At 38.8% G+C, this 19,631-nt stretch overlaps 1 protein-coding gene across 1 annotated transcript in view; it reads right to left on the minus strand.

The window, feature by feature from the left end:
* Positions 1–19,631, minus strand: part of rab11fip4a (RAB11 family interacting protein 4 (class II) a) — a 40,407-nt gene that overhangs the window by 17,806 nt on the left and 2,970 nt on the right. Inside the window, exons 2-3 of the mRNA XM_057346010.1 lie at positions 17,775–17,862; positions 15,440–15,525 (exon numbers count right to left, since the gene is read on the minus strand). Coding sequence (XP_057201993.1) covers positions 15,440–15,525; positions 17,775–17,862 — 174 coding nt within the window. The remainder of the gene's footprint in view (positions 1–15,439; positions 15,526–17,774; positions 17,863–19,631) is intronic.

Raw genomic sequence — 19,631 nt, forward strand, 5'->3', positions numbered from 1 at the left:
ATTGCAATTATAGTCAAGACAGTTTATTACGATATAATATATCTGACACAGTGGGGATATAAAAAAAACGTATCCATTGCTAATTTTCTCATATTTAGCATTTATGCTATAGAAAAGACCTACAACTAATTGTTTTATAATTGCTCTGTGCATTGATCGAACTTTAGCTGTCACATTTACGGTACATTTACTAGTGTATACTGCTGTGCACCCAATGGGTGAAGTTTAAGAAGCCAATAACATTCTGAATGAGACTCCTTGGCAAAACAAACCAGTATAAGGGGCACCATGGGAAGGAATTTCAATGAATGTCTCTGCTATTGTTCCTTGACCTTTCTAGAATGTCCTTTACCAGAGAAACAAAGTTACCGAAACACACTAACACACACATTAAAAAACCCTACATGTGGATGCAGTACTACTAGCAGGTGGTCAACTGTCTAAGAGCCCACCCAAACTGCTGCAGCACCCTAATATCTCCTTTCACCTTTCATATACAGCAGTCCAACTTTTAGCTACATTCAAAACTCCATAGTGCCTCCCCCATCAACTACTTAATCTCTACTCAGACAACCCCCAACCCCCCCCCCTCCAGAAACTCCCAGACCACACCATTAGCCATGTTCCCAAGAGACAAGTTTATGAGGAAAACCAACTACCAAAACAATCAATTAGTCTTTTGGTCTTTTGAGACTATTAGTTCCATTTCGCTATACAAAGAAAAACAACTATATATATATACTTTTGCCCGGCAGGAATTTATCAACGGCAAGAGGAAAACAGAAACAATGGGGTCACCAACGTTTGGTTCGGTAGGCATACGCATAGGGTACACACAGTCCAAACGCACACAAGCAGCCTAAAGTTCCTCACACATCTGATTAGCATTTCAATAGCATGACCTCTTTCCCCTCACAACAGATTACCACACAATCCAGCCTGGCTCTAGTCATTCATTCAACTTGTCATGCAAGTACAGGTGTAGTCTTTCAGGAAGAGACAAGCCTACCGAATTCCAGAACCCTGCCTAGATCCTCCAGATCATGTACCAAACCTTTGCTCATCTAGTAATTCTACACGTACATGTTAAAAATTCAATGGAGAGAGTCACTAGATAGCCAAAACGTACTGTATTATCCTCACTGTAGTGAATGGTTACAAGTAACGTTGTACATTAAGTAAAATAATTATTATATTACACACCATATAATGATCATTTACAGGAAATACATTAGAGATTAAGTTATTTTTCTATAGTAACATCAAGCAGGGACAATAGACTTCAAACGGCTGCAGCACTCATCCCCTCATGCTCTCTTCCCATTCAGCATCATCAACTCTCTCTACCAGTTCTCATCAAAGCGCAGTGCTTGTTCTTACCCCGCCGCTCAATACTGAAGATCCATCTTCTCCATCCTCTCTGCCGGTTAAGCCCCCATCAGCTGAGGACGACCAGGACCTGGAGTCCCCGTTTCCCTCCAGGATCCCCACCCTCGCCACAGTCCAACAGGTGAAATCAAATTCCACACTCCTGTCAGATTCTGTTCCTGTGGACGTGTGGGATCCTTATATCTACCAAGCAGAAGACACCCAGCCAGCGCTGCTCCAAATGATCCAAACCCTCCTCTTTTCACTCGCCCTGACCTACGCCGACCGATCGTGCACGTTCACCCACACGCAAACACAGACGAAGACAGACGCTACTGATCTGGCAACAGTTGTTGGGTGTTTGGCCACTCCTCCCGAGCAAATCACCTCCCCATACTCTTGACACATTCCCTCCCTCTCTCTCTCTCTCTCTCTGCCTCGCTCTCTATATTGTTGCTAGGAAACTGTTCAGCTGAGCCGTCCCACAGGCGTGACATCAAGCAGAGTGTGTGAGTGTACTGACGCGATACACACGCTTATCTTAAGCTTGTCCTCAGCTCGGCTGAATAATACTGTCTTCATGCACGATTACAGATAATTAACCTTCTGATTATTAAAGCACTGCGGTAAGCAAAGCAAATAAGTAAATGAGAAGCATTTGTGAATCGAGAGGGGTTGATCATGTGATGCATGTGAACAAATCAGGTTTGTTTTCACACCAGACACCACGTGAGTCTTTAGAAAAACTTTATTAAGTCTGGCGTTTTTTTTCTCCAATATCACCATCAAAATTAAAACACAATAAAACATTATAACCAAGAATTACGGACAGCCAGGTACATAGAACTAGAACTGTGCGGAGTTCCACCTCAAAATGTAGCCGATTTCCATCTTTTATCCATGAAATAGACTCTGAAAATGTCCCCAACTAGCATCACCCCAGTGAATCTCAACCATGCGCAGCATTGCAAATTACAAAATCTACAATTTATAGACAAGCCAAAGGCAAAAGTGACTAACTTTTAAAGTCCCCGTGAACCGGAAGTTGCGATCATTTTTACTTCCGTTTTTTTGACGCATTTCTGAGTTAAATGGAACTTTGAATGAGAAAAATAGTGGACGTGGCTTTCGTCATTGTCTGCGATTTGATTGGATGTATAAAAACAGCCGTTGCATTTTGAAATGGAACTGGCAGCAGTTCTGCAGACTGACATTTGAAGGGGAGGAGTTAACGGATGCTCCGCCCAAGCCGTCTAACATACGTCTAAGATGGATAGTCATTACAGGACTCACGATTTTAATAAAGAGAATGACCCACGTTGATAAACTATTTACAATAAACGCTGTAATATTACTGTGTGTTATTAGTTTTGAGAGGTAGTTATCTTGGAATAACGAACCTGCAAATGTCGCGACTGGCCAGTCAGAATCAAGCATTCCAACGAGCCGTGTAATAATTAATATTGTTAAGGTTCATTGTTACACCTAGGTTAGTATAATCATGTGTTATATTTGTCTTGCTGTTAACCCCCTTTTCAAAATGTAAAACATTACATAACCCATGGTTAAAAGCAGCTTCAGTAAGTAGCCATGGTAAAAACAATGCTAATCCCATGCTAACCCAGTGTACGTACCATGTACAAAGGCTTGGGGAGGGGTAAACTCGAGTTCATGAGTTACATTAGTTTTATGACCGTTGATCGATGAAACATCTTAAGCACTTTCTCACTCAACATGTCAGAGCTCCAGCTGCAGGCGTGACATGAAAGTCTAATAAATGGTGAACATGTTAACAAGCATTTTCACACTTTCCGGGCTTCACGTGAGAAGTCTTACACATGCTGCTCTGCATATGAATGTATATGTGTGAAAAGTGTAAAACCTGTCATCATACAAAGAGAAGCAGAGATGTGGGTTTTACAAAATGAAGAGAGGAAGGAGGTGAAATAGAATTGAAAATGAGGTTGAAGATGCAGGTTTGTGCAGGTGTGTGTGTGATTTCTTGAGTTTGATAAAGAGATGTTCCTCCTTTACTCTCTCTTTCAGTGCTGCCCCACTTTCCCACGATTCCCTTGGGCTCAGTGCAGCACCATCAGCAGGCTGTTCATGAACAGCAGCTCGAACCGCACCCTTTAACTCTCGCATCATCTGCTCTGTCTCTGTTAAAGCGGCAAACCATTCTTCACAGCATAAGACCAAAATGCATTATGCATTACGTCTGCCTCTGTGATGCACTGCTACAGCCTGAGTTTATACTATGAGAAAAACAGACAGAAAGAGAGATTGGAAAAATACAGATGATGTTTTGGGAACATGAGGGTGTTGGCCACACATTACTGCAGTATGTTTATATGCATGCACATATAAAGTCATTCCATTATGCTTGTTTTACTAGTTATATCTAGATTTTTCACATACTGTTTGGAAGAGATCATTGTTATTTCAGCAGGTGTGTGGTTAAACACCAATTACTTCCTGTTGTCAGGTCCCGAAGGATTGCAGAAAACACGCAGCTTGCAACAAGAAACATACATTTTCCCGAATTTCTGCTTGAACATGTAAACTTCGATCTGTTAGACTGTTAGATCATTATTACCTCCACAACTACACTTCATATTTCCTAAAGAAATTATGAGTAGTGTTTGCCCATGCAAAAGTCGCTGGCACCATGCTAGGGTGTTGTGGGCGGTTGCTAAAGGGCATTGCTATGCTGTTGCTAAGATGTTCTGTGCGGTTCCTAGGTAGTTGCTTAAGAGTCCAATAAGAACACCCCCAGGACATTATAAATAATACAATCAGGTCAAACGGTTCTTGTTGCAAAACCATGACGGTTTGTGCCAATCCAAGCCATGGTTACAGTTCCTTTTTCCACAGTAGCGCTATGAAATAAAGCATTAGAAGGCCTTCCAAAACAAAATAAGAATAAGAGAGACATTTCAGTTCATATTTAAAATACCTTTTAATTAACTTGAGCAAACTTCATACCTCTTGGTGACTGACAAAGTTCTTGGCAACGTGACCAATCATGAGTCGCCACATCACTACAGGCTTTCCACTAGCACAGGTAAATACACAATATGAACAAAATTATTGGGACACCCCATCTTATAAACACATTTGACTGCTTTAGGGCTAAAATACACTACAAGACTTTTGCTCAGATTTTGCCCAGATTTTCAGTCTGGACTTGTTGCAGAAAGTCTGTGCCAGTCTGCGGATTTGATCAGTTAGTGTGTTTCTATCTGAAACTTTCAAAAAGTCTGCAAGTGTATGATGTCTAGTTTTAAAAAAATCTGTTCAGATTTTAAAAGTCTTGTAGTGTGTTCCAGTCTTAGTCATATCTGTGATCACAAATCTAAGTGCTACAGCATATAACGATTTTCTAGAGAATTGTGTAATTTTATAGCAACAGTTTGGGCAGGGCCCTTCTCTATTCCAACATGACAATGTTCCTGTGTACAAAGCAAGATTAAAAAAGAAATTGATTCAGTCGAGTGTGGAAGAACTTGTCTGGTCTGCATAAATCCCAGACCTGAACCCTGTAATGCACTTTACTTTGGCATATCAAAATCTCACGTCTAGAAGTAGTCCAAAACGCGGCTGACAGCTTTTTAAAGGGATGCAAGAAATTCGATCATGTCACTCCTCTCCTGAGATCGTTGCATTGGTTACTGATTCATTATAGAATCGAGTTCAAATTGCTACTACTTGTCTACAAATCATTAAACAATCATGCTCCCCATATTTATCTGATTTACTCCACCCATACTCCCTGGCTAGGGTTTACGATCTGAGGGCAAATTTCTCCTCCAGATCCTCAGAACTCGTCTAAAGACTAGGGGGTCCAGAGCTTTCGAAGTAACTGGTCCCACTCTTTGGTACAACTTACCAACTCACATACAATCGGCTTCCACCTGATCTGAGTTCAAAGCCTCCTTAAAAACCATCTCTTCTTCTTCTGGCTTTTAATACATAGAAACATTGTTTTATACTTTTTTTATTATAGTCTTTATTATTGTGTAACTTTTTTAATTGGTGTGATATGTTATTGTCAATTGTACAGCACTTTGGTTGGCCTTGTCCATGCTTAAATGTGCTTTATAAATAAACTTGAACATAAACCCAGCTGAACACCTTAGTGCCAAACACTCATGACTCAAACCCATCAATGACTTGTACACAAGCGTACAGTCATTCCAGAACAGAAAAAGGCCCTTTCAAAACATTCAACTTTCAACAAAGACGAAAACAAAATTCTTTAATAAGGTATTGTATGGTATAGCAATTAATATTTGTTTAGATTGGAATTACTGAAATAGATAAACATGTTTATTAGAAGGGGGCGTGTAGTGTATTTATTAGGGCTGTTGCGATAAACCGATGATAAATATCACGTGATTTATGCACAGCTTTTGAGTGAAGTAGTGTGGTGCTGCATCCGAAAGCCAGAGGGCGCTCTCGTGCGGAATCTCCAAATACGCACTGCAGAAGAAGACCATAACACCTTCTAGAATCTAGGAAATGCCTATGGACATCTTTTTATCACTGTTACTTAAGCCTCATCAGGTATTTATATGATAATAAAGTATATTTATAATGATCATGTTTGACGGGTGTTGCTTTTTCAAATGCACATTATAAGTGACTCTTTGTGATCGAGCACCATTTCCTACTGATCCCAGAGACGTGCTTCACGGACAAGCTACGCATTAAAAAAAAAATCGACACATTGCATATCGCAGCCAGCTCGATTTCAATAGGATTTAGTGGTATCACGATAAATTATCGCGCAGCCCTAGTATTTATGCCATGAAACCCAGTTACTGAACTGGGCAGAACCCTGCTCAAGATGAATCACAACTGGGACTATTTGGCCTGATGGTGGAAAAGCAGCTTATAACATTCCCTAAATAAATCTCATACATGTCCATTGCACAATTTAATACTGTTAAGTAGGTACCTAAGGTTAGAGGTAGGGATGCACCGAAATGAAAATTCTTGGCCGAAGCCGAACATGATGTGAAACACTTGGCCGAAGGCCGAATAATACCGAACACCGAACATGGTTTTTTGCATTTCTTTTATTTATTAAGCCATTTTTTTCACTATTGCACAAACTGAATAGTCAAAATGTGCTTTTTATAATTTGTCTTGCTTTTCAATAAAATACAATACAACTTAATATAAAATTGAGCAAAACAAAGTAAATTCAAACAAAAGATTGAGCCCTCTCCCTTCATGAATAGCCTATATTAATTAGGCCTATAACTGACTGCTAAAAGTATGTAATGTAAGTTACACTGTACCCCTACAACAAAACACTTCATTAAAAACTGTCATTCCACATTAGGCCTATAAAATAAAAATACGAATAAACTAAAACTGTTGGATTATTATATACAATGCAAGCAATTCTGACTGACAACCATATCAGTTCACGTCTCTCCTCCAAACTCCGCCCACAAAAGCTGACTGTTCTCTCAGAAGGTGCACTCGTAGCCAGGATGCACAGAACATACTTTGACAAGTTGTTTAGTACATGGAACTGTGCGCACGCGACCACTGTATGATGTCAAAGGATGTCGCGAGCGGCAGGGCTACTGTCAGACAGCCCGCTTCCGTCTAAAGTAAAGTTACCGACCGGTAAAGACGCTTTCATTCGGAAATTTACTTCCGTGCGGCAAGTCCCGTGCTGTGTCTTTCTCTGACACTTTAAAATGCTCCACACACACACACACACTGCCAAAATGTTTGTGGCAGTAATAAAGCGCATCTCTCTCTCTCTCTCTCTCTCTCTCTCTCTCTCTCTCTCTCTCTCTCTCTCTCTATCGTATCACGAGTCATGTTTGGTCAAATTTATTCGGCCACTTCACATATTCGGCCAAACACCGAACTTGCGTTTTTTGCTATTTGCCGAACATTCGGTGCATCCCTAGTTAGAGGGTTGTTCCAAAAATTAATACTACCAATAATCACTTGTAAATATGAAAAGAAGTAATACATATGAAAAATATTACTGACTGATGTGCATACAGTCTAATAACCAAAACCATCCTGCTGTTACATTAAACAGTTAAAACAGTATGAGTGAAGTGTCCCTTTAGACTTAATTTAGAGGGTGAAGCCTCCCACTCAGTGAGCACATGTGCATGACTTTTATCTCTTCTAACCTTTTTTCTCCTTCTTACCCTTTTTGTGATTGACAGCGGGTAGATTAGGTGGACCGCTGGAATTTGAAAAAAAACAAAGAGGGGGAGAAAATAGGGGAGGGGTCACAAACAGTCCAGTCTTTAATCAGACCCAATGAGCCGACAGGCATAAGAAATCAGACAGCAAATTCATGATCAGTTCAAGAATAAACACCCAACAAATGTCAACAATCATGAAGCTTAAGTCGGCTGCCAGAAGCTTCAAATGTTCATGAAGATACCAGTGTGACACAGAGTGGGTTGGAAGAGGAAAAGAGAGAGTGAGAGTATAAAGCACAGCGAGGACAGTGAACACAGACTTGGCAGTTTGAGCACAGTGTGCATACAAATGACAGCATTCCTACACCGCCTAAATCAAAGCGAATTCACAGAACCAAAGCAACACACAAACAATGTAAACATCTAGTATAAAGACCAACTGAGCTCAATAGGCATGATGTCAACTCATTTGATTTATGAAAAGCTCTCTGTGGCTATGTCTCAATTTGACAACAGTGAGCCATTATAACTAAAGTGTGTTATGCAATGGACGTAACATAGAGGTGAGCACTTGCCTAAAATAGCTTTTAAATTTAAGGAACACAGTGCAACGAGGTCACATGCAAAAAAGTGCCTACGGATCCAATTATTCAACGCACAAATGGCTTTTATTAATATAGGTCAATGCAAATTAGCCTAGGTCAATGCATAATCCTGACATTTTATCTAACAGCAGTAATGTCAAGTGACCTCAAGCTGTGCCTGACAGTTTGCTTCATGCTGAGAAAGCTTCTACTTAACGTCTGATGTTATTTTTTTTCATTCAGTGGTGAATGAAAGAACATGCACGTCTGGCTGTTTACCATAGACAGAGATAGGAGAGGAGATAAAACGGCCCACGGACATGTTTAAAGCTTGATTGCTAAAAATTGGGTTGCCTTTATTTATAATCTAACCCTGGTCCACATGACACATTCTATTGATACATTTCTGACTTTACTTTAGCAACACACAATGTGCGTCATTGCTTTCTGTGTGGCATGGACATGTTGACAGCCTGTATCATCACCTTTTGCATTGCCAGCACTTAAGTGTGTTTTATATTTTAGTATGGCACTATTTTTGCTAGTCTCAGCTATGCTAGTGTTGTGAGGCAGCTGTGTTGACAGCAGCTGTAATATCGTGCCACTCAGTGTTCTCGCTTTCATTTGAAAGACCTGTAGAGACCAGCAAAAAGAACAATTTATAAATCTACTTCAAGATGTACAACCTTGACTTCACAATTTGTTAACGTTTCCTTTTTTGTCTCTGTCAGTGCACTAAAGAAATGCAATGATAGACACAGTGTTATGCATATAAGATCATGTATTCATGATCATGGGTTAGGGTTAGGGTTAAAAGGCCATTATAGTTACTCTAGTAGCAAAACAGTATGCACGCACTGCAACATACTAACACAAAACGGCGTGCACAGACATTTTGAGGGGCATGGGCTCAAGTGGAAAAAAGGGCACTTCTCATATTTGTTTTAATTGTTTTAAAAATGTTAAAGAACTATTTTTTTTAATCCCTCACACTCACCCAATTGTTTCATGTTGTATCATTTTCCAACAATGGTCTGTAGAATTCACAAATTTGATCACAAAATGTTTTCTATGCTAAAGTTTCAGGTATATATTTAAGATAAATGACTGCACAAAGGAAAATGACATATTTTCACAAATAATTTGTTTATTTAAGTTTGAATTATTTTGGTGTTATTGGGACACCAACAATGACCTTCACACTAAACTGAAAAAGGCAGCTGGCGCTAATTTGTTATTTTACAGGACAAAAACCTGCAAAAATAATTGAAACACACTGCAAAAAATGATTGACAAAATACAAAAATACAGAAGCTTAACTAAATATTATTGTTGCTATAATTACACTTACTGTACCACGCACAAGAACTTTGTTTCACATTTGAGGGAGGGTGGTTTAGATCTATCAGCATACAAAACATATAAAATGGATAGTTAGATTAGGAGTCTGACATCAAACTTATCAAGTTTAAGGCAGGACACTTAATGTACTCTTCAATTTTGAGATGTTGTTCTATTTTGCTTTCATGTCTTCTTTTGCTCTAATGGAAAGGAAATTTCCAAAATACACATAAAGTTGTTTGTTTTAAGCCTTCTATACCGTCTGTTTGCTTCTGTAGATTTCTTCTAAATTATCCAAAACAAGCTGCATATATATCTGCATATGTAAACATAACATTTCAAGGGAAAAGACTCTTGATGCAAGTCATATTAACTAATAACGGGTGGTATGCTTTAGTTATTTTGTTTATCCTATTCATCTGAATTGCCTGACAAATGTATGCAAGTTAACACATTTTAATTAATGCCTGGTTTACAATCAATTTGGCGATTCTGATGACGTTATTAATTTGGCTGTGTGCCAAACGTGCTACACACACAGCTGTGCTACCCGTGCGCGTTATGTGCGGCTGCGCGCCTGCGTGGAGACACGGATGGGAGTAAGGCATCGGAACTCTCAACATTTCCCGACCTGACCTGACATTTTCTAATTGTTTGACAGTTAAAGCCATGCGCAAACAGAAACACATACGCGCGCGCATAAATATATCCATTTATAAAAAAATCCCACAAAAAGTGCACTTTCTCTCGAGGAAGAAAAAGTGCCTGGACCGTTGGCTCGAAAGTGGCCGTTGTTGGCTAGACGACGCTGTGATCATAAACTGTCACAAACATCAAAATACATCTCTTCATTGCATTTAAATATTAATTAATTCATTATTTCATATGTAATGTTCACTGTACATGTAATAAACTTACATTTATTAATTTAGCGAAGAATCTGTTATTTAATTTTATTTAAAAAGTGTAGCGTCATTAAACTCCGCCCTCTCGCGGTGAGTTGTGGGTAATATCAGCCGTTAACTGTCCATGGATTCAAACTAGGAATATTCACCGGAAACAGTAGACCATCCGGATACTTTGAGAATACTAAATTCAGCATACTATGCTTTGGGAGTCCGACATACTAATTCTATTTTCAAATACTATTTAGGACGGAGAGTATGCGGATTGGGACGCAGCATATGTGATAACACAAAAAGAACAATTCTGGAGAATCCGTAAACACCAATGCAGTCACTTTGCTTCCATCTACCATGTTATCAATGCCCGAGAACCCTAATTTTAGGGCAAGACAGCTTTGTAAAGAGAACATCTTAAATATTTCTTGTTATCCCAGACAACTGTAATAAATTTTCAACAGACTTATTTTCAACGTTTTTTTTTTTCAAGTGCATATAACACCATTAAATATATTCTGCCACCTTTTCTGTGCAAAGCTCACAGGTAACAGACACTGGCCTATGATATTCAATCTCATGTTGAGCCGCGATGCAGTGCACCTGATGAAAAGAGCACAGCATGTGAGAGTCAGAGCCCAGAGCTCCAACTAACAGCAAAACATCTTCATTTCACATATCACTCTGCATCTCATCTCACAACACCTGTCTGTGCTCGAAATACCACCAGCCTGAAGCTCCACCTGCTCGAGCATAAATCCGCTTCAAATTCTACTGTATTCATTATGCTCAAAGTAGATCAAACACTGGACCATATGTACTGTACCTGTGCTGCACAAATAGCACATTTACGTACTGCTCTTAGATGCTACCACAAAGAATTAATAAAAGTAAATTCACAAAAGTGCACAACATATGTTTTCAGGAATAGATACATTAATTCTCCTGTACATTGGAGTTGACTTTGAGCTGACGGAAACAAAAGAGCAGAGCTTCTCCTGTAGCTCATTTGGTAGAGCATGAGGACTGCAACACAAACATCACAGGTTAGATTTGAAACCTACAAATCATAAAAAGTTGCTTTGGATAAAGTGTCTATCAAATGCATGTAACTGTGGAGTTAATGAGTGCACAGAGATAAATTATATGTCTGGAGCAGGGTTCAGTTCTGTCCACCAGCAGACTGCACCCTGCAGTGCAACTCTCTCTCGCTCTCTCTCTCTCTCTCTCTCTCTCTCTCTCTCTCTCTCCCTCTCAATGACAATGAAGGACGTTCAGTCCAGACTCCAGACCTTCTCAAAAACATCAGTAAAGTCTATGACTCACCAATTCAGCTCAGCCCATCAGCATACACACAGGGTCTGTCTTTCAGATACATACAATAAATAGACAAAAATACAGTATGATATTAATTACCAATTATTATAGGAACTGAAAATTGCATTTTTACTGCAAAAACAAATGGAAGTCACATAAAAGAGGCAATGACAATCCCCTCTTCTAGTCTGTGTGTGCTGAGCGCTGTGGTTATCCATCAGTATAATCAATGTGACAGACTCATTAGTGCTCTGACTCGACTGTCATTCAGCAGCACTCACTGAGAGGAAACCTCAAACTTCAATAATGACTCAACTGACCTGAACACAATACACACACTGTACCCACAGCTACACACATTCCTTTATGTGCACTACAGTATAAAATCTAGGGTCACTTGAGAAAAATGGTTCTTATGACCTTACATATCTTTTGATCTGAAGCATATGCTTTTGAAGACCATTTATTTAAAACAACTTTTTTTTAAATAAAAACGTTTTGTATTCATTTTAATAAAAAGTGTTTTTTGGAATTTGTTTCCAGAAGTTCATTTGTGTTATTCAACAGTTGGGTTTACTATCATTCTAATATGTGGAAAAAAACATTAATGAGTAAGTGACCCTAAACTTTTGATTGCTAGTTTATATCATGTGTCTGCATGAAAGGCTGAGAACAATTGAGCAATTTCAATATCGAATGTATGGAAATTATTTAAATCATGAAAAATGACAACTTCATTTCTACCAGGACCATACCTTCCTACCTGTAATAAAGTTAGTGTTCTTGGTTACCAAGGTAACAGCCGTGACAAACATGTTTGAGATGAAAGGCGTGATGTATGAAGACAATAAAGAGAAACATGACTTTAAGAGAACAATCACATCAGTGTGATCAGATAACCCTTCACTGAATGTGCTCACCTGACAAACGAGAAATCAGATCAGGCTGACACTCAATATAAACAATGACAGCTATAACAACACCCTTAATTCAGATTCAGTGCACACACTTGCCCAATAAAAAGAACCCCCTTCTCATGACAAGAAATCCAATTGAAGTCATCTACACTGTAAACCCAAATGTTCAAAATAAGCAAACAGATTAAGTCATGTAAACTTAATTTTATATAAAAAAGTTCTACTTACTTAAATATTGTTCCTGAAACACTTTTACTTTTGAGTAAAGTATAATGATTATTTTTTGACTTGAAGTTTTGACTAAAACTCAAAAAATCGATTTGCCCCTTGTTCAATTTACTTAATTTAAACACGTTAATTCAACACAATTGGTCAAGAAGGATTTCCAATTCCCAGCATACTTTGCGTCAGACTGCATTAAGAGAGTAAATTAAAAAATATGATTATTTTATGTTTTTAGTAAAGTTAAAGACTTGTTAGAGATTAATGTTCACTTCTCTTAGATATTTAGAAGAGTTTGACATATTTTCATTTTTTTTTTGTTACCATTGATTAGAAGAGTGGTGCATGTGCTTAGGCTCTGCGAAGCTCGATTTGACCTGTAACATGTGTTATGTCACCAGTCAGCAGTAACTGCTAATGCCAGTTCTGAGATCAGTCTCTTCTGGCTCGTTTTGGGTTGCATAAGTCAAGGTTTTTGATTTATGCACTTTAAGACTAAGAAATATGTAAAATAAAGAAACTGAAAGAATTGAATTTAGTTAACTTAAAAATGCACTTATTATGGTGTACTTATTTACGCAAGTTCTGTCTACTTAATTTCATAAAAAGGATATATTAAATATTTAAGTCGCACTTGCTAAGATTTGGTAAGAACTTTAACTGAACAGTAATCAAAAATTAGAAACCTAAAACAAGAAACTCAAAAATTTTGAGTATTGCCAACTTATCCGGGTTTACAGTGTAGTAAATACTGTATTATTTACAAAATAAAATAGAAATACACCTGAATGTGACGGTTTAGTCCCAACAGAAAATTACCATTTCAATGCTTTTGTGCTTTGGAAAGAGAGATGGAGAGAAAGAAGGGAGAAGCAGCAGCACGACGAGAGAAGATCAATGCAAAGCTTGTGTCCTCTCTGCTCATTTGAAGTGCTAATATAACACTTTACTGCAGAACACATAAAGAGTAAAAAATGATGCAGCATATTTGACACCTCACACCACACTCACATCTGGGTTTTTCAAATCGTGCTGTATGAGGGTATCATGGTGAGTAAAGAGAGCTAACAAACAGGTTTAAATTATTTTACAGTCCATTTTTTGCAACACCGTTACTTCAGGCCTCAAAGGGATGCTTAGATTCATTATAAAACGCAGATCCAGGATTTATTTATTTATTTCCATCTCCATGGATTTATGCTGCTCATAAAGTTTTCATCTGAACATCTAATTAGTGCGTCCTAAAATGACATGTAAAGATAATGATCATATTCCCAGTGTCTTTCCTAAATTGCAAAAAGCCTTAAGGAGCTACAGACACTCTTTCGCTCATTTTGCTACAGTGTTTAATTTCCACGGGGTTTTTTTGATGCAGCAAAAAAAACTTTAATTGTAATTCATTGTCGAACAACAAATGTTTCATGCATGGCCGTAATTATTGACCTTCTATTGTGAATTATTTCAGCTGGTGATGAATGATATGAATAGTCTGTTTTATACCAGTGCACTGTTTGACTACTGTAGCTGCTGGTGTATGAAGCTAAAGGCACATCTTTTCAAACACCGCCACCTAGTGGTGATACACATTCATTTACATTAGCTTAATTTCAGCAATAAAATATCAGACCAAAAAGAAATCGTTCAGAAGTTGAGTAACAACATTAGCTATGACACATTGGCTGTTAAAACTACATTCTTACAAAAAGTAAAAACCCACATAGAAATCTAATAACTTACCAAAAAGATAATGGCAAAGAAAGTTTAAATGCAAACAAAATCAATAGAAATTAAAAAAGAAAAGCTAATAGACACAAAAAGCCACTATTGTTTAATAGGTTGATGTGTATCACACTTTAATATTGCTGTCATGTATGTAATTGTATATACGTATAAGTGTCTGTGAATGTTGGGAATCTCCTCGAGCCTGATAGATCCATTGAGCCACATTCAGCATGTTGACACAAGCCGTTAAAACATCCCGTGTCTGGTTATGTTTTACAAGGCTTGAACGGTAACTCGAGCATCAGCCAGTGAAACAGTGGCAGTATGGATTGCTGTGTAGTGAGGGAGGGGGTCTTTGGCTCACCTCACTGAAATACATCAAGTTCACACCAGCTTTGCATTGAATCTGTACTACTGAGCCTGAGGGAAAAAAAGGTTGTTCATTGTAAAAGTAGTCGTACAATAGAGAACTTTGTATACTAAGTGTTCTAATGTGTTCAGACACACTGCCAACAAAAGGTGCTTACAGGTTCTGACGTGCCTTTGGGTTATTGCCTCTGCATAATGCATTACAGAACAAGCAGGTGGACACATTTCAAAAGAAAATCCTATACATCAAATGTTTTGAACCAACCATGGCCGAGATATTTTTTTCCACAAACAGGGTAGCCGAAGTGATTAAATCACACAGTAAACTACTAGACAACTACTTCTTGTATCAGAGAGCCCCTCATTGAACCCTGTTGTTACGGTCAACAGACACTAATTAAACAATTAGACACACATTCACAGCACAACTTGTTTCCATTTGACCGGTCCCAATGTTTTGGCTTTTGGGGGTCACTAACCTCAAGCAGCCTAACATTTAAAACTCCTCCTACCTGATAGTAGTAACCATTGTCGGTCTGGTACGGCTGTGCTCCGATGCTGGGTGTCCCGAGGGCAGTTTTCAGAATTTCCTCACAGCCTAAAATGAGACAAAAAAAATTAATAATAATCTTGTAAAGGGGCACAAATCCATACATTCTTTCACTGTTCTGATACAATAAATATGTGATGTTTATACAGAAGAGTATGTGGCTATTCATTAAGCATGCATAACTTAATACTACATTCGTTTATTTTAAGGTATAGTTCCGCCAAAAAAACAGTGGAACACAGAAGAAGATATTGGGACGTATGTTTCAAAGGTTTATGTCCATACAGTGGAAGTCAATCGGGGTCAATGCCGTTTGGTTACCAACATTCCTCAAAATATCTTATTTTGTGTTCTGCGAAAGAAAGAAAGTCATACAAGTGACTCTCACACAGAGATACCCTTCACATTCACAAACCCATCTGCAGAAATAAAACAGGCAAAGTAACATGACGTGAATAAATAACTTGCTGCGAGAGGCAGTGAAGGGCAGCCCAGGCCTGAGCTCCATTTATGGTCACATTGTGTGAAGTACAGTGAAGCTTCAGGACTGTGTGACAACTCAAGTGAACCATAGACAGCTTGCACTGGCACTGAGAATGTCCCAATCGGGAACATACTGTGGACAATACATAGATATATAAACTGTGCACAAAGGGCTGAATAGTAAGGGCTGATACCAGGACAGATAGATGGAAAACAACGGAACAATTCTGCACCTGCAAGTCCACCACATACAAGAGCACAGTGTTTTGGTTACCTCAAAGGGACAAATTGTGCTTTTCACACTTACATTTTTGAACACTGGGTCATTCTTAACCACGACTAAATATAATCTAAGCCCATCTTGTTGCAAGCTTCACACTGTTTATATTTTATCATGTGATTATAACTCATTCTTTTTTACAATTTGTTTTACAATTCAGCATTAAGTGCATCTAACACCCTTTTATGACTACACAAGTTGCTTAACCCAGGGTTAAAACTGGGACTACACAAATTGCTTAACCCAGGGTTAAAACTGGCCTTTATCCAGGGTTAAAAGACATTAATCCCAGACTAAGTGAAGAGCTCTATATTCTTGCTCTGTGGACACACTGTTATGTTTGTGTTGTGCATGCTAGGGAACAGGGACTGGGTGATTCATTAGGGACGGTGATATGAAGGGAAGACCACTGGGTCTCTTTAAACACAGGGCACTGGGTGACAGACTCTGCACTCAAGTCTCAGGGCCTGCAGCCCATTTGGCCTGCCTACCACTCCCCAGCATCCCGCCTGACCTTTATCTATCCTCCATATGTAGAGCGCGAGTCCCTGTCCCCGTACTGCTGGCAAAATTTTGGTTCACAGATCTGCTAAGCAACATGAGCGTCTTTGGTTTACAAATGTATGCCTGCTTATTGTCCTCTTAATGAGAGTTAAATATTATTCCCAGCAGGGAGGAGCTAATGTGCCCATTAAGTCCCCTAAAACAGTAATAATCTAAAATTAGATGAACTGTGATTACACAGTCACCATGTCAGTAAAACCTTTATATAAAGTCCGGTGTTTGACACTATATAATCAGGATTAGCGTCACCCAACTTTTAATCGAGAAGCACAACCCACACAAACAAGTGAATTACTATGTTGTCATTGTGAGAGAAATAGTTGCGAAACAGATAAATCACAAATTTTATGACCAGTTAATTACAGTCAGAGATGTTTGTAATTCTGTTGTTCAAATGTTGTTATTTTCAATTAGAAAAATTCAGGAGTGTTTGGCTGTGAAGCCAAGTCTATTCAATATATCTATTCACATTTTAAGTCCTTTTAGGTTAGCATGGCATCTTTCCTTTTCTATTTAAATGCTAATACGCCTAGTGTATCAAAATACACTCTCAAAGCCAACAGCATCAATTTCAGTGTAAACTGTAGCTAAATGTGTTTGTTTCTGAAGTGATACCCATATGTTGGTCATTTTAATGAAGCACCTGTCTGATAGAACTTTTTGTCTTGTACTTAGCATTTGTCTTTATTTCTTTTTGTACACACTGTGCTGTATTTAACAGCTCTGCGCATTAACAAGTCATGCGCTCTGTGTGTGTCATGGCGTGGATTTTTATGGCTTAAGGGAAGGTACATTAAAGGGTTTTTCACACTAAATGAGAAAGTATCTTGTGGTATATCATAACAGAAATGAATTCATTTTCAAGTCAGATCTAGAATGTTCTGCAGGATCTTTTTGATCTAGTAACAATAGGTTTATCAACAGCATCAATGGGCTTGAAATATTGCTATGAGGGAACCTGCTCTCTTACCTTTGATCGCAAACACTCCGTGGCAAAAATCTTTGAAGTTGATTTTGCCGTGAGCATTTGGGTCCAGGTACTTGGCAAAGTTCTTCACCTGAAAAAGAGAGCGGTCGTGAGAATGGCAACCACAAAATCACAGAAGTTTAAATGCATGAGAGGATGTGTGTAGCATCACAGCTCCCACAGATGATGCAGTAGAACAGAAGCGAGAGATTCTTTCTCACAGTCAGCAGGTGTTTGTGATGGACAGCTGTCTGTTAGTGATACAGACTGATCCGACACTCTGCTGACACATGACAAGACTCGCTTATTCAACTCCAAGACCATTTACATTCAAACCCTGTTCGAGCTGAACGGTCTCTTTTAAATGAACGTGTGCATTTCGAGTAACCTCAGAGGTTGCGCTTTCATGGCTTGCAAGACTTTTCGGCTATAATATAAGAATCCACTTTATTGAGAGAAATAACAAATAGGCATAAATAAAACAATTGGTGACATCCTATAAATGGATACAAGACTAAAAGAAATTCTCTTATCTTCTGAAACTTTAAATATCTTTATACACCAGGAGACGTTAAAGAAAACATCTAAATTTCATCTCAATGACATCTAAGAGAAACATTTAAGTTGTTAAACCGATTTTTCATTCCTACAGGAGCAAAGATCATTGCCCATTGTTGAAGCAAAAGGGTTGGCAGACGTTTGAGACATCTCATGTTAACCGAGCAAATCGTCATATCTGTGATTTACGCCTCAACACCCCACCCCCCAGCTCCTTGACAACGTCACCCCTTTCTAAATATACTCACCTCTAAGAGGATAAGATGTGCTTTTGACAACCGTTCCGTATTGCAGCCCTCCCCTTAAAAACCAGTTAAAATGATTCGCCACACTTCCACGAAAAATAGAAGCGTTTATCGCAAGGGACCTAACAGAGACAATCATTTGAGCAGGAGGGATAGATCACAAAGCTATAAAGCAGGCCGTGATCAAACCTGGTTCAAGAGGTTTTGTCTGTGTCTATGATGGTGCATGCACACCAGGCACAGAACAGCATGCATGGGGTAAATAAATCAGTTGCCCTAAATTTCTGTTTCCCTGGAACATGTTGGCTACATATGCGAGGGACACAGAGACATGGGGAAAAGAGAAAATGTATGCGCCTCTGTCCCAAACGTGTTACATAGGTCAAAGGCAGAGTTGCAGCAAATGTTTGGCCAGAGAGAGAGGGACAGACAGATATGAAGATGGAAGACAGTGGCACAGCTCCATGACTGCAATGCTACAGATTGTAGTGATTCGTGCTTTAAAACAAAGTTGGCTACTAGCCGTCACATAAAAAATGACACCGTCATCCTCCAATTAGTGCCATGAATTCCCAACAGAGGTCAGTATATCACATCATCCTAAAAAAAAATCTGAAAAAGATGAGCAACAACACTCTTGAAAACAATGTTCTACGGAGGAAAGAAAGGCATGTAAATTAAGCATTCTGCTACATTTACAGAATAATCTATATCTAATACACTGCAGAACCTTACAACAGAAAACATTTGTGTTTTCTATCAGTGTCAGTGAAGCAGTGCTGTTGTTAATGAGTGTTGTATCAAAGGCTCAATGTTAGCAACCGATCTTCAAGGCCACCACTGAGCACCCTGTGGGAGGGGAAGGAGAGCAGAGCCCGAGGGCCGACACACATGTTCAACACACGTTCTGTGCTCGAAACATCCTCGTGCTCTCTATGCGTACCAATCACAGCAACCATGAACAGCGTCACCGGGAGAGACATGAGATGGAGAAATGATGAAATACTGGAAAATATCAATTTAAGAGAGAAATTGAAAAAGGTAAATGGAAGGTAAC

This window comes from Triplophysa rosa, linkage group LG11, assembly GCF_024868665.1.
Source record: "Triplophysa rosa linkage group LG11, Trosa_1v2, whole genome shotgun sequence".
Lineage (NCBI taxonomy): Eukaryota > Metazoa > Chordata > Actinopteri > Cypriniformes > Nemacheilidae > Triplophysa > Triplophysa rosa.